The sequence below is a fragment of the Hyperolius riggenbachi genome, chromosome 11, assembly GCF_040937935.1.
Source record: "Hyperolius riggenbachi isolate aHypRig1 chromosome 11, aHypRig1.pri, whole genome shotgun sequence".
Taxonomy (NCBI): Eukaryota; Metazoa; Chordata; class Amphibia; order Anura; family Hyperoliidae; genus Hyperolius; species Hyperolius riggenbachi.
Window position 1 is genome coordinate 63457218 of NC_090656.1, and position 16574 is coordinate 63473791.

Consider the following 16574-nt stretch of genomic DNA (forward strand, 5'->3'; position numbering starts at 1 on the left):
TGATGTCACCCGCTTGGGCATTGTCACACAGCTCTCTACAGTGTGATGTCACCCACTGAGGCATTGTCACACAGCTCTCTACAGTGTGATGTCACCCGCTTGGGCATTGTCACACAGCTCTCTACAGTATGATGTCACCTGCTCAGGCATTGTCACACCTCTCTACAGTGTGATGTCACCCGCTCAGGCATTGTTACATAGCTCTCTACAGTGTGATGTCACCCACTTGGGCATTATCACACAGCTCTCTACAGTTTGATGTCACCCGCTCAGGCATTGTCACACAGCTCTCTCTACAGTGTGATGTCACCCACTGAGGCATTGTCACATAGCTCTCTACAGTGTGATGTCACCTGCTCAGGCACTGTCACATAGCTCTCTACAGTGTGATGTCACCTGCCTAGGCATTGTCACACAAGTGGTTTTGTCACACTTTTTTCTCAGTCCGAGGTGGAGTTTTCCTGGAAGCTGTTGGATAAAATACACAGAGTGGATTTACACATCAGTGGGCTGTTTACCTTTGTAGCACAGATTATTCTTGCAGCTGCCCCCGTAGCTGGGCGGGCACTCGGAGCAAGGCCGGCCAGATTTGTAGGGCGCTTCGCCAATCCAGTTACCCCTGAAAAAGAAAGAGCAGGCATAAAATCTCCATATTAAACGAGTGTCATAAGCCTCTTTTGTGCAGCTGCCCTGAGATGAGAGGGGGGTCAGAGGGGCCGTGAATGCAGCTTCTGTGCCTCCGCAGTGACAGGCGGCAGCCATCGCGGGACCAAGCCGCTCCCTGCTGCAATGAATGGATAGAAAGATGCTTTGAATTGGCCAGTGGATGGACTAAGATTAGAATTCTCTTTACAGAATGTTTTCAAAGCATGCTGAAACTTCCCTGTGTCCTCCTAACCCAACGCAGATACAGAATTGTCATTTCACGTTTCTTTGGACCGTTGTGATTGGAATTTTTTTAAAGGGTTAATTTAAATATGTTCTTTAAAGCGGCCCTGAACAATCTAAAAATAAAAAAAATAACTTACTTGAGGCTTCTGCCAGCCCCCTGCAGCCGCCCTGTGCCTGCGCTGGACCAAATAGTCCTCCTGCCCCCCCGCCGTGGCTCACTTTCATCTCGCCAACTTGCAAGCCGACGCCCACTGCGCCTGCACCGCCCTGGCTGCACGCGTCCTTGTATGCGCTCCACGAACGAGGACGCTCATAGTCGGGGACGCGCAGATGCAGTGGATGGTGACTGAAGAAAGCGAAAGTAAGCCGCGTCGGGGTACCGGAAGATCATTTGGTAACGCCTCGGGCACAGGATGGCTGCAGGGGGGGCTGGCAGAAGCCCCAAGTAAATGAAACTTTTTTTTATAGATTCTTCAGGTTTCCTTCAAAGCACACCTGAACTCAGAACTTTCTCTCTGCTCTAAAAGATAAGCAACAGCGTAATAACCTTTAAAGACAAACATTGCTTTGTTACAGCTGATACAAACCCTGCAATAAATCTGCAGTGTGTCGTCTTCCTGCTTTCATGGAAGCAGACATGGTGTTAACATCTTGTATTTACCAATTAGCTCTCTGCCATGGCAGTCACAGATGAGGGGGAATTAGACAGGCTAAACTCTCTAAATACACACAGGGTGCATTTCTCTATGTTTTCCTTCTGTCCTGTGCAAGAGTTCAGGTCCACTTTAAAAGAAGGACATGCGATCTGTCCTGGGGAGAGACAGTCTCACTGAGGCTGCGAGTTATTTTCCACCTCTGCGGCGGACCATGAAAGCTCCGTTTGTGCGGACGCCGGTACTGCGATCTGCCTTTTGCTGGCTCTTACTTTGGCGAGTAGTTGCAGACCAGGTAGACGGCGTTCTCCCAGATTTCGCCCCACACGTTCATCCTTTTGCAGACATTGACCGCGCAGCCCACTTTTGTGGTTGTGGCCCAGACGATCTGGAGATGGAAAAAAAAATGAGTTGGTCAACTTCTTCAGCAGCAGTTTGTCCATCAATGGGGAGGAGTAGATGATGGCTGCGGTTCAGGTCTGCTTGGGAGGTAGGGTCACCTGTAGATCTCAAAGTACAGCAAACATGCTATGTCCATAGCCACGGTCTCTTTCAAGTGAACCTGAAGACAACCTGAGTATTATAAATGGAGTACATAATGATAACGTGCATAATTCACCCTAACCCTAATTCATAAATTACCTGACAATGGGAGGCTTGTTCTAGAGTTATAAAAAATTATGGATAATATATCCTGGTTATGCGCTCCTCACTTCAAACCAATAATACCAATAAACAGTAAAATATGCTAAAATCCACTCAATTAATATCACGATGGATGGATCGCCTTCTGTTATCTCCTGTGTGTGCCTCACAGTCCAACAATCATATATATAAAAAGACAAAATGGCGCTCAACACCCTTAAAAATCAATATGAGCGGGTGTGTAGAGGTGGCATCCACCAGAAAGCGTGTGATTCCAAATACTAGTGATCAATGGAGTGTGCCCGTCTCAGCAGCGTCCATCCTATAGCCCAGCTGTCACTTCCCCTCAGCGGCAGACCTCCAGCTGGAGGTCTGCCGCTGAGGGGAAGTGACAGCTGGGCTATAGGATGGACGCTGCTGAGACGGGCACACTCCATTGATCACTAGTATTTGGAATCACACGCTTTCTGGTGGATGCCACCTCTACACACCCGCTCATATTGATTTTTAAGGGTGTTGAGCGCCATTTTGTCTTTTTGTTCTAGAGTTACACTCAGGAAAATAATATGCAAATTAGAACTGTTGCTAAGGGTGAAGAGGAAGACTGAGTGTCAGGAGGAAGCTCCTCCACATTTAATCTTTTGAGTCTGGCAGTTGGTCCTTCAACGAGCGCTGTAATAACAGCGCAGGAGGTTTGGGCGCAGTCGGCTCCACCATAGACCTTAATAGGAATTACGGCTATAGCGGCGCACAGTGAGTAACTTCGGCGCCGTCAGAAGATGGAGCTGAAGTTACTTTTAAAACACTGTAATGCAGCCGCCAGCAATAGCTGGAAGCCGAATGACATCTTTCCCCACCATTCATGTGGACCTGGAGGGGGAATAGTAATTAACACCGCCAGGACCTGTGCAGGAGCAGGATAAGCCATATAGCAGCTATATCCTGCGCCCAAGTCTCCCGGAGGCTATTTCATATGTATGCTCCTTCAAAAAGACAGCCACCAGCAATAGGTGGAAGCCAAATTACATCTTTTCCCACCATCCGCGTGGACCTGGAGGGGGAATAGTAATTAACCCTGCCAGGACCTGTGCAGGAGCAGGGTAAGCCATGAAGCAGATACATCCTGCGCCCAAGTCTCCCGGAGGCTATTTCATATGTATGCTCCTTCAAAAAGACTGTAATGCGGTCGCCAGCAATAGCTGGAAGCCAAATTACATCTTTCCCCACCATCCACGTGGACCTGGAGGGGGAATTGTAATAAACACTGCCAGGACCTGTGCAGGAGCAGGGTAAGCCATACAGCAGCTATATCCTGTGCCCAGGTCTCCCAGGGGCTATTTCATATGTATGCTCCTTTAAAGCCCCAATTAAAGGCTCAAAGTAAGTGGGGCTAGCTGCTAGTCAGAGATGGATTAGGATGTAATGGGACCCTAGTCCTAGGCAAGGTAGTATATTTGGGCCCCCTTTTGGTCTTTTTGGTAAGCTGAAGTGGAGAGAGGTGGGCAGGTGGGCCCCATGACACCCATGAGGCCCCAGGCACCTGTCTAGGATGCCTGGTGGATGCTGAGGCTTTGGGACTAGTGATCAGAAATATGAGTTCAACTGATCTTGTGACTCTCTTCAGAGATACAGCAGGTAGCAAGTTTTCATCCCAGCAGGTTTGCTTGAAAGAGACCCTGAATTTGAGCAATATAAACTGATCACATGGAGGATAAAGTAAATCATGAGAAGTGACCTGCAGTGAAAACGGCAAGACTACATTTTCAGTAATTCCAGAGATTAGAGCAGATGGATATTACAGTGTGGTAGTGAAGCCTTCCGTTATATTAAATGCTCAACTCAAATCCCCTCCCACTCCATTTTGTGCGCTGCTCATTATTCCTCCGCCCTCCTCCATAGTAGCAGAACATGCCGCTAGCTTACAAACTAGCAACGTGTCTTTATAGCATCGAGACACCAAACTGTCGCCTGAGGGATTGATTCCTGATCCATGCGGGTGACAATGATCGCATGTGTGTACCGAGCTTCACTAACTAGTACATTACAAAAGAGATTTTTCTTACAATGGCCTCTTTTCACTAATACTGGGCATACAGGATGCCTTTTTTCCCTCTAGATTCTCCACTCGATCGATTTTGCTGCTCGATTCTCTAATCTTCCACTCGTTTTTCTTATCTTTTTCCATTCACTTCTATGAGAAATCGAGCAGTAAAACGATCAAACGTGATATCGGACATGTGGAAAATTATCTATCGAACCATCTATCTGCTGGAACAATGCATGGTGGTGTATTACCAGCATTAGATCATGCTGGAGATATTAAGGCAAGTGAAAACTTATCACCACACATCGATTTTAATTGTTAATTCACTAAAGAAGCTTGCCTTATTAAGGTGTAGAGATAAGTTTTCACAGTGACAGAGTTATCTTATCACTTTAGTCCTTAAAGGGAACCAGAGACGAAGGAACCTTAAAATGGAAAAAAGAGATTATACATACCTGTGGCTTCCTCCAGCCCCATCAGCCTGGATCGCTCCAAAGCCACCTTTCTCCACTGCCTCTATCCGCCGGTACCGGGTCCTGTCACTTCCGCCGGACGCGGCCAGTTTTCTGCATGCACAGGGACTCCCTCCGTCTCTTTACGCATGCGCCTGCGCAGTAAGCTGCGTACAACGTGGGCAGGGCCGGTTTAAGCAACAATGGGGCCGCAGGGCAAAATAAACCTGGGGGGCCCCCCCAACAGATACCCGGAACAAAAATCGGCATTAAGGGACCTTTTTTGCAGCTGGTATAGTCAGGGTGTGAAGCCCCAATCGGTCGGAGCTCCACATTATGGCTACCCCAGCCTGCATGGGGGACAAGGGGTTAAAAAGTTTCAGGAGGGGGGACCCCACATAATTTAAAAAAAAAAATTTCCCACACTCTAAACATAAAAAATAAATTGGGAAAATAGGAAAAAATGCCAGGGATCTTCATACAGCCATATTGTGGCTGTATAGTGATCCCTGGCCAAAGCGCTGCGGCTGCGTATGGACCCCCAGGAAACCCAGTCAGGAAATGTATTGCTCTTTCTTTTGATGCATGTAAAATTACACTACCGTTAGGTTTGCTACTAAAAGTGACATTTACCGCATTTAAAAGTATACTTTTTTCCTTCGAAACTTTAAAATCAATTTTCTCAAAAACTATAAGGTCTTTTTGAAAAAAAAAATTTCCTCTTATTCCCAATGATCTCCTTAACATATCCTGCAAATTTACGGTTTCTAGCATTTAAGGTGGATTTGCTATTAACCATTAAAGTCGGCAGGTTTTTAAATGTGTTTTTTTTTTTCCTTTGAAACTTTTTCTCAAAAACTATAAGGTCAATTTGAATTTATTTTCCCTCTTGTAGCCACTGGGGGCCCCTACAAGTTGTGGGGCCCTGGGGCAATTGCCCCCTTTGCCTCTATGGTAGCGCCGGCTCTAAACGTGGGCTTGATTGAAAGTGGCGATTCGTGCAGACGCAGTAAGGATGACCTCGGGGTCGGCCTCTGCAACGTGCGTGGAGACCGGGACGGCGGCGAAGAGTGGAGCGGTCGGCATAGGACAGTCGGCTGCAAGGGGCTGGAGAAAGCCCCAGGTGAGTAAAGCTCATTTTTGTAATTTTTGGCTGATAACTCCTTTAAGGATTGAAATGTTAACTTTAGAGATCTCACCTTAACTTAAAGACAGAAGAGTTAAGTTTAGGTTCTCCTGAGGTAAATTGTTTCCTGAATACTACATGACTTATCACCATGGTGATAACTCTAGAAATAGCTCAGAAACGTTATTAAAGATAGGAGAAAAGCTTAGTGAATTGAAGCCCATTGTCCAAAAAAGCAGCTCATCACCAACCTGAGTGTAGTGGGTGCACATAGGTCCAGAACATTTCTCTGGGCAATACGGGTTACACTCATGAGGATATGGGTATGTGTAATCCTTCACCTCGTCATACCAGGACTGGACGTGGAAGGCGGGAGACCGATATCTTAAGAGGAGAAGAAGAAGAAGATCACCGTATATAGTGGAGGCAGAGGTGGCAAGTTCATAAAGGACTACTAAAATGCAAGTATACCATTTTATTGATCAATGGTGTTTTTAGGACATCTGAAAGCCCAGCTAAAAAATACAAAACTCTGACAGCCATGTTCTTTAGGGTTAATCATAAGTAATACTACTGAAGGTGAACTTTTTAAATTGAATAAATCCTTTGTGTAGCTGCGCACCTATCCATACAGGCTCAGGATCCTCAACCTGTTACTTCCTGTTAGAGGAGATGAGGTCTTACAGTTCTTCACATCTGCTTCCTGTGAACTACAAAGTTCAACATTCTCCTGCCGTATTACGCTGGGAACACACAATACAATTTCCCATCGGATTGAAGGGACACATACGATTATTTCTGACATGTCCAATCCACTTCCAGTCTGTAAGGGCTCTTTCACACTTGCGGCGATTTTGTGCGTTAACCAAGGTAGTATGAAAGTCCATAGACTTTCATTTTACCTTTCACACCCGACGCTGCGTTTCGATGCGATATGGTTCCGACGCACCCGGGCGCAGTTTTTCCTCCAACGCACCCGCGAGCCGGCGTTTTTCGCCGGGTTTCATTACCAGCTGCCGCTGATTGCGTCGCACCGCAGATACCCGACGACACGCCGCAGTCAGACAACACGTGCAGGAGAACGGCTCCTGCTCGCGTTGTCTTATGTGAAAGAGCCCTAAAGGAATCGATTTTCATATCATGGGAAAATCAATTACTTTATCGATCGGGAGTAGTTTGAACATGTATACATGGTACTAGGATCACCTGTCGGTGACAGGAAATTGCATCGTGTGTTACCAGCATTAAAAGGAGAATCCCCGTAGTTCTGCCAGGCTGGCCAACAGTTTTCACAGTGGAGTGCCCAAGGCTGTATAGAGTGGATGACTCCACTCTGGCTGTAGATCAATAGACTAAAATCGACACCTCCTTTGTATTTGTAGCAATTTATTCTGACAAAAACAGAACCGGTGTCAACGTTTTGAGACCTCACAGGGTCTCTTTGTCAAAGTTCAGGACAATAATCTGGCAAACTGGCAAAAAATGCTTCTGACAAGTCAAAACATTGACACCCCCTCCCCCCCTTCCTGGGCTGGTAGTGAGTGCTGAAGGCTCACGTGTCACACCGGTGCAGCTCCTTGCCTCCTCCTGTGTCCGGTGTCACCGCGAGCACCAGCACCACATGAAGTGACATCGGTACGTGTGGCAGTGTCATGTAGTACTTGCGTTCGCAATTAAAAATCAAAGAGACACCACCCCCTGTCCTGTTGCAGCCTCCGCGCGATGTCCCGTAACCTCGGAGCGGCTATCCATACACGCTACTGGCACCTAGCGTCTGACGTCAGACGATAGGTGCCGACGTCAGACTCTATGCGCTAGTGTACGGAGAGCCACCTGGAGGTTATGAACCCCGCGCGGAGACTGCTACAGGACAGGTAATGTATAAATGCACACACTGGGGGGAACATTACATTCGGGCAGTGGTGGTGCCGATTCCCTGAAGATTTCATGCTGAAATCGGATGGGAATCGGCCTGTAGTGTATGGGCAGAGACAACAAAAAGACAAATTTATCTCTAATCAGATTCGATTAGAGATAAATTTGTCTCATTGACTAATCTGCCCATAATCGTTAGGTCTATGGGCACCTTTAGTTTAGCACTGCCAGTGCTGTATCAATTAATCAAAGGATTGGTCTACTGAATGCATGACTGGGTTAGTTGGTTGGTTAGTAGTTTGGTTGCTTGGTTGCTTATAAAGTCTCGCAAACACTCACCTGCCCCAGTGAACTGCCAAGTTCTGTCCAATAGACATGAGAAGATTGGTTGGTCCATGCTCCCATATGCACTCCTGGGACCAGGCCTCGGACGATCTTTCCAGCTCCTCATCCCATGTCTGTTCAGCACAGAGACAAGTAAAACTCAGCCATTATTGGAGACAGTAGTACATAAATAACATTTCCACTTAAAAAAAAAAAAACCTTTACGGTAGTGGTGTTGGGGGAGGGGGAGAAACTAAGCGGACAGGGGAGGCTCTAGACACATGGTAGCTCTGGGCAGAGAAAGAATTGGTGGCTCTTTTTCTCGCCAATGTCAATATGGCATCTTATGCATGGTAAATGGCCAAGCCCGTTGTGGACACTGCATAGCCGCCTTGTGCTCATGACTCTCCTGCCTGAAGGAGTTAAGATGAGGAGCGTGTTCACTGGGACAGGTGAGACTCTAAGCTGCCAAAGACTACAGGGGCCTCAGGGAGAATCAGTTGAGATGGGGGGAATCCTTGGGAGGACCCCTACAGGTTCTGGGGCCCTGCTGCAATTGCCCACTCTATACATAACAATTGATACAGCGCATCAATACGTGCTAAGGACAACCACACTGTCAGAGGTGCAAGAAGGAGAAGGGGAACAGTTTGTTAATGATTACCACTATTCAAAGCATCTATAAAAGTGATTATTACCAGCACAGGACCAATAGAGAGCTAATACTGCAGTTGAGCGAGGGGCCGAGGGCCCTGGTGCGGTCACAACTTCTGCACCCTCTATTGCTACGCCACTGCTGGAAATGTATGCAGCTTGAAAATTGACCAATCAAATTGAATTGGTCCCATTATGAACTGCATGAACAGCCATTGACTGTTGGGGTCCGGGTCAGGTGGTTTTCAGTAGTGGTTTGGGAACAAGGGTAGGGCCAGGCTTCAGGAAGAAGGGTTTGGGATAGCTCTGCACCCCCTATTGCTACACCACTGTTAAAGCCCACTTAGTTACAATTACACCACCACTTTAAACCCTCCTGAGGATTTCGTGCAAACAAAAAGTGCCCACAAGATCTAAAAGGCCAATTATTTCTGCACAGGACCTGAGCTACTGATTGGAAGATTGTGTATCTGGACCCCTGTCTGTATTTTTCTGGAGCGAGATACAAAAATAAAACTATAAGACACCCCGACTCACCTCCGCCGTTGCCAAGACTAGAATGAAACATTTGGCCGCAGTTCCCATTAATATATAGATTATTTTTTTTATAAACTTTTTGCTGGAACTGAAAGATACATTTTCAGATATTTTGAATGAATCCACCGCCGGCCTAAAAACAAGGGATATTATGATTTGCAGAGAGTCGCGCTTTTATTCGCGACCTCATCATACCTCTGAACGGAGCCCAGATGTTGGGCGATCACATGAAAGAAGCGTGATCGGTGCAGGAGACAACGCCTGACCCGACATGTGACTTCATTCAGCCGACGTCTGGAACCTGCAGGGAATTACGTGTGGACCCCCTACCTTCCTGCAGACCATCGCTGGGACTTTGAGTGTAATTCTTATTAACATTAAGCACTTTGCTCATCTGACTTTCATTACAGGGGCTGAGTGAGCCGCGATCATCGTCTCCCCCCCTACTGGGAGGATTAGTCCAACCCGCCGACACAGTGATAAAAACAAGAGGGGAAGATTTCATTCCACAAATATAACCACAGCGATCAGAACAAACAGCTCAAGAGAGCACAATAAAAAAAGACTTGGTTTTTGTACAATGATGCATTTCATTATAATAACATACGTATGTCTGACGTCAAGTTGCCCTTAATTAATATTCCAATTAGGGAGAAGCTTCTGAAACCCACGGAATTCCAATTTCTGAGTTTTTAATCGTAAATCATCTTTCTGCAATGGAAATCCATGTGCAGAAATAATTATGCGGGAATCGGAAATTCCATGGAATACCACATAACTCGCCAATTCTAGGTCAATCATAAGGCTCGGAAGTATTTGGTCACTCAGAGAATCAGTATTGTACTTTAGAAATCAGAATATGGGGGATTTTTTAAGCCAATCACAAGACTCAGAACTATCAGAGAATAACGGAAGTGTACGGTGGCTGCCAATCAGAAATGCGGATTATGCATAATACGTTTCATCCGCAAAAACATTTTTTTTAACCACTTTATCCACCACTACAGTATATCTACGTCCTCTGTGACTTCATCTAAGCCACGAGGACGTAGATAAACGTCTTGTAGCAGAAGCAGTGCTGTGCAGGAATGGGCATGCTCCTGATCACTCTTCCAGCACTATCTGATACAGCACTAATTGGTGAAAGGGAATATATGTTCCCTGAGCTAATGAGATTGATTTGTACCATTAAAATACGTTTATCTTCTCAGTTCATAGGGAAAAATACACTCTGTAGCACTATTTCAGAATCAAATATCTTCACCATAAATTCTGACAGGAAAATAATATTTTGTGATAAACAATAAGAATAGCCAAAAAAAATGTGTTTTTATCTACAGTAGCACTTTTTATTTTTAATCTGGAATTGGTAAAACTGAGAAATAATGTGTTTTTTCTATTTTCTTCCTTTTTTTCCTATTGAAATGCATGGAAAACAAAATTGTTTGAGGGAAAAAATGGCATACAATGAAAGCTTATTTTGTCTTGAAAAAAACAATATATATTGCATTTATGTACCATAAGTAGGGATTTAGTTATTGCTTATTAAATAGGGACATAGCTAAACTGCTAAAACTGCTCTGGTCCATAAGGGGGAAACAAGGTCTGGATGCGAAGTGGTTAATCAAGCAACTTTATTGACAATAATAAGGGGAAAAAAACTTCCACGGAAATCGGGAAAAATCAGAAAATCAGATTTCCACAGTATTTGACAGAAATCAGAAAGACACTTGTCAGAATCGGAGATCAGCATTTCTGATTATGCCAATACAGAGGAACTGTAATCTAAATAACATTATGAGTAAAATTGCTCTTTTTACAATATTGATTTATAAATGATTTAGTCAATGGTTGCCCATTGTAAAATCTTTCCTCTCCCTGGTTTACGTGAAATTTATCCCAGGTGGAAACATATTTAGTGCTGGCAGGTGCAGCTCTGCGAAATGTTCCTTTATTGAGAGTTCTAAAGCAAGTAAAAAAAGGATCACAGGTCTCCCAGAATGCTCTGGGAAGAGAATTCCGTATAATAAACAGCCTAGAAAAAGCATCACTGGGAAGGCGGGCCACATATTAATATACAGCAATATATAATTATGGAAAGTGTTTCTGATACTGAAAAAAAACTTGATGGGCACTAGTATGGTTGAGGTGAGTGACCAGCGGGAATCCACACAGAAAAAAATCTGCTTACGGGATTGGTTGCTGTTTCCACAGTTGACAGTACCCTCTACAACTTTTAGGTTTCAGATAAGTGGTACTGTTAACTACACCCACACTATTCAGCCAATAAGAATGCTTCATGTTGCAGATGGTGCTGTGATTGGAGAACTGTTCCCTATGAGGTTTTCCGCTGGATCATCTCAACCAATGTAGTGCCACATAATGTTAGTGGAATGCAGATGTTGACCACAATCCACTAAGCTAAGCTTATCTCCTGTCTTTAATATCGATTCTGAGCTGTGTTTACTGATATCACCTCTGGTGGTAAATCATTTAGTATTCACAAAGTAATTTACCTCATTTAGGATGTGTTATAATAGAGAACAGAGGCGCTAAAAGAATAAAAACAGTATTTAAAAGTATTAAAAATTTTGCTTAGGGGGCAGTGGTGGACTTACCTCCCACAAGCAGACACAACAAACTGTGTATTCACAAAAGGGACTGAGGCGCCAGGTGCTACCCAGACCTACTGCTGTTGTGTGCTCCTTCCTGTATTTGCCTGATGAAGCGGGCTTGACCTGCGAAACGCGTTGCGATCCACTTTTGGAGTATACCAATAAATATCCCTTTTGTGAATACACAGTTTGTTGTGTCTGCTTGTGGGAGGTAAGTCCACCACTGCCCCCTAAGCAAAATTTTTAATACTTTTAAATACTGTTTTTATTCTCTTGGCGCCTCTGTTCTCTATTATAACACATACTGTATCCACCTTTGGTGGAGGGGGATACCCCTTCTTGTCTTCGGCCTGGTGCACACCAGAGGAGTTTTTCTGAGCGTTTTGAGTTTTTAAATCTGCTGCTAATGTTATCCTATGTGTCTGTGCACACTGGAGCAATGAGGTTTTGTAAAAAAAAACCATAGCATTACATTGGGAAGAGCTTTTGAAACCTCTAAAAGCTCTTTCCAATGTAATGCTATGGGGTTTTTTTTACAAAACCTCATTGCTCCAGTGTGCACAGACACATAGGATAACATTAGCAGCAGATTTAAAAACTCAAAACGCTCAGAAAAACTCCTCTGGTGTACACCAGGACTTCAAGTCTACAGAGAGCGACTTCTTAATCCTGAGTGGGGACAGGCTAATCTCCTCCCCTGCCTATACAGTGGTTTCCTGGAGGTAACCCTGGTTTGTGAGTATTTAATTTATACTCGTTCCTATTATCCATTTGCCTTGACATCAGAGCCGTCTCACCCATCAGGCAACTCTAAATTATTGCCTGGAGCGCCACAGGTGGAGAGAGCGCAAAACCACCGCTACTGCAGTGTGTTTTTTTATTTATTTACATTCATGCCTGCCCTACTCAGTGCCCGAGTGCCGCCTCTCGTACCGCCCCCTCTCCTCTCATTCAGAGCGAGCAGCCACACAGATTTGATCCAGCAGATCGGAGACACTGCTTTGCTCCGCCCCTTCCTGCCTCTCTCTACTGTGCTTGACACAGTTTGAAAAGGAGAGCGGCAAGCAGGAATGAAGAGGCCAGAGAGCGGAGGAAGAAGGAGGCAGAGCTGATCCGTGATGCAGAGCCTCCAGAGGTAGATGCTGCTGGAGATGATGGGGACTCGGAGGCTCATCTATGCTGGCTGCCAAAGTGATCTTAGGCAGAGAGAGGGCAGCAAGCAAACGGCTACATCAAACCCTGCAAGGGCACAGACTGCGGGCAGCACACAGTAAGTAATTACAGGCATCTTTCACGTTGCCCCTACTGATCTATCCCAGCTGCCAATCCCCATCATCATCATCAAAGAGAGACACACGGGCTCACTGCAAAGTTACTTCCTGCCTGCCTGATGGAGCTAATTGTTTCTCCTCTGCACTGTGATGCAGGCCTGGTGTCTGCTGGGCTCTGTCAGGGGTCAGTAAAGGATGGGTATGGCTTCTGCTGTGTGATGCAGGCTGGGTGTCTGCTGGGCTCTTTCAGGGATCAGTGAAGGATGGGTATGGCTTCTGCTGTGTGATGCAGGCTGGGTGTCTGCTGGGCTCTTTCAGGGATCAGTGAAGGATGGGCATGGCTTCTGCTGTGTGATGCAGGCTGGGTGCTGCTGGGCTCTTTCAGGGATCAGTGAAGGATGGGCATGGCTTTTGCAGAGACGTTTCTGACAGGAGTTTATCTCCTGTACTGTGGTGTCGGGTGTCACAGGAGCTGGATGACTGTCCATGCAGGATCAGCAGAGGGATGTTGTCAGGTGTAAATGTATGCTGCATCCCTGCTGTGCCCTGCATTTCACAAGTATAGCACATGAATATAATGTGATGTCTAATGAACGTTTGTGTTGATGCAGCAGTCTGTATATTTAGCACTGATTTTGGTTACATGCTTAAAGTGTACCTGAGACAGTACACTCACTGTGCCTTATTTATACTTACCTGGGGCTTCCTTCAGCCCCATGAGGACTGTAGGCTCCCTCACCATCCTCCCTAGTCGCTCTGTTGTCGCCTTCTGTATTTTCTTAAGTCATGGCCAGTCGTGGTGTTCTGCACATGCCCAATCACGAGTGTGCCCCATTCTTCGCCCAAGCGCAAAATACTCCCAGCCATGGCAACGTGTGACCAAGCTGCACATGCACAAAGCACTGCAACTGAAAAAGATACGTGAGGCGATGCTGGGACGAAGGAGTGGTTGATGTGGATGACGAGGAAGCTGGCAATCCTTATGGGGTGGGAGGAAACCTCAAGTATAAATTAGGCACAGTGAACTGTCTGAGGTCCACATAAAGAGAATCTGAAGCGAGTATAAAACTCGCTTCTTCTCTTATATTCAGCAGGGGCATGTGTGTCCCTGCTAAACCGCCGCTATCGCGCCACATAACGGGGGTCCCTTACCCCCAAATCCCCTCCGTCCTCGCCGGGGATCTCTTCCGCATTGAGGCAGGGCTAACTGCTATAGCCCTGCCTCACAGCGCGTCTGTCAGCGCGTATCTCCGCCTCTCCCCCCGCCCCTCTCAGTCTTCCTTCACTGAGAGGGGCGGGGGAGAGGCGGCTATGCGCCGCTGATAGACGCGCTGTGAGGCAGGGCTGCAGCCGTTAGCCCTGCCTCTAGGAGCAACAAAATCTATGACCAATTTGGTCGTTGATTTTGCAGGGGGGGAATTCGGGGGTAAGGGACCCCCGTTGTGCAGCGGGATAGCGGCGGTTTAGCAGCTGCTGAATATAAGAGAAGAAGCGAGTTTTTTACTCGCTTCAGTGTCTCTTAAACAACTGAGTGTCAGTGCCTGAAATGATAGAATGCATTAATTATCAATTTGCTGTGAATGCTTGAGCTTTCTAAGCTACACATAACTGTATTAAAAGTAAAGATAATCATCCCTTTGGTATGTAAAGAATGAGACTGTGTTGTTGGATGTAACATGATGCATACCTTGACGCCAGGGAACTGTATAGGAATGGGAGGAAGGCATACGCAGCATGTAAGAATGGGGCGTGTCTAAAAGTGTGGCAGGGGCATGTCTTAGTGTCCCTCTTTCCAGGCTCCAAAAGTTGGGAGGTATGACGTGAGTGCAGCCAGCGTGTGACGCACCAGGCATTCGAGCGCCACCGCTGGCTTCAGACAGGAGACGGTGCTTCCTTTACGTGCCCCCCCCCTGGCCCCATTCGCTTGTTTGTTGTGTGTCTCCTTCAGAGCTCCAGAGGCACAGCAGGCAGCAGGTAGTTCAGCACACTCTGTGTGTGTGGGAATAAGGACTGCTGCTGTGTGGGGTGGAGGCGCCCTGGGAGGAGGGCGCCCTGGGAAAGGGGGGGGGGCGCCACAGGTTTTCTTGCCTGGAGTGACAAAATGGCTAGAAACGCCCCTGCTTGACATACCACACCATATTGGGCTCTCGGTTCTTCTCTTTCTCATACCTCATTTAGGAGTTATTCCAAAAGATAATAACGCAGAGAGAAATACACACACACACCACTCTCTCTCTCTCTCTCTCTCTCTCTCTCTCTCTCTCTCTCTCTCTCTCTCTCTCTCTCTCTCTCTCTCTCTCTCTCTCTCTCTCTCTCTCTCTCTCTCTCTCTCTCTCTCTCTCTCTCTCTCTCTCTCTCTCTCTCTCTCTCTCTCTCTCTCTCTCTCTCTCTCTCTCTCTCTCTCTCTCTCTCTCTCTCTCTCTCTCTCTCTCTCTCTCTCTCTCTCTCTCTCTCTCTCTCTCACCTTCCCTGGCTGCCATCCACAGGATCCTCCTGCAGGCTGACTGTATTCATGCTGGAAGAGGAGACAGCAGGAAGGGCGGGGCTCCATCCTGTGTGTGCTCCTCCCCTCCCTATCTACTGCATGTACAAATAGCTACAGAGGTGATAAATTTACAGAGGTGATAAATTAAAGTCGGATTATACTCCTAAAATTAACATTTCTGTAACTACTCTTAGTTAGTTACATGAAAGAACATTTAAAAGCATTCTAAAACATTCATTGTGTGTAAAAAAAATATATTTTCACTGCAGAGAGCAGAACAGGCTTGCTTATCTCTGGCTAATTGGCAAATGTAACCATTACTGGCAGGAATCTCTCTGCCTGTGTCTTCCCTGCCCCTCCTTTTCTGCTGAAGTTACTCAGCTGTTGCCAGCCAGGGCGATGTGCCTATTCAGCAGAGGGAGGGAGGAGGGAACAGAATCATAACACAAGCAGAGAGTGTCTTCTGTCAGGCAATGATTACATCAAGCCATATAAAAGCAAACTTCTACTATTCTCTGCAGTGCAGAAATGTTTTTACATTCAGGGAATGAAAAGTAGTTCCTGAAATTTTAACATTTTAGGTTTGGGGGTATAATCCCACAATAAGGGAAGGAGTGATAAGATAACACTCTCAGGTCTCAATTCACTAATCATTTTCAGGGGTGATACTATCATTTCGGGAGGTATTTGCTGATTTGCATACGGTTTTTCACCGAGGTGTAGTCACTACAGGCCCGGATTTACATCACATGAGACACCCTAGACTTTGCCCTCCATGAACCTTCAACCCCCCACTGAACTGCACCGCAAGTGTGCTGGCTGGCCCAGCTGTCACTTCTTCCTTACTTCCCTTTCCTGGCGTAGGCAGCTACAGGTGCCATGTAGTATTAGGTAGCCAGGGGTTCTCTCAGTACTAAAGAGGAACTCCAGTGAAAATGGCGTAATGAGCAAAAGTGCTTAATTTTTACAATAAATATGTATAGATGATTTAGTAAATTCATG

General features: G+C 46.1%; 1 protein-coding gene across 1 annotated transcript in view; it reads right to left on the minus strand.

The window, feature by feature from the left end:
* Positions 1-16574, minus strand: part of CRISPLD2 (cysteine rich secretory protein LCCL domain containing 2) — a 115771-nt gene that overhangs the window by 46037 nt on the left and 53160 nt on the right. Inside the window, exons 3-6 of the mRNA XM_068260181.1 lie at positions 8026-8144; positions 6063-6195; positions 1817-1932; positions 519-619 (exon numbers count right to left, since the gene is read on the minus strand). Coding sequence (XP_068116282.1) covers positions 519-619; positions 1817-1932; positions 6063-6195; positions 8026-8144 — 469 coding nt within the window. The remainder of the gene's footprint in view (positions 1-518; positions 620-1816; positions 1933-6062; positions 6196-8025; positions 8145-16574) is intronic.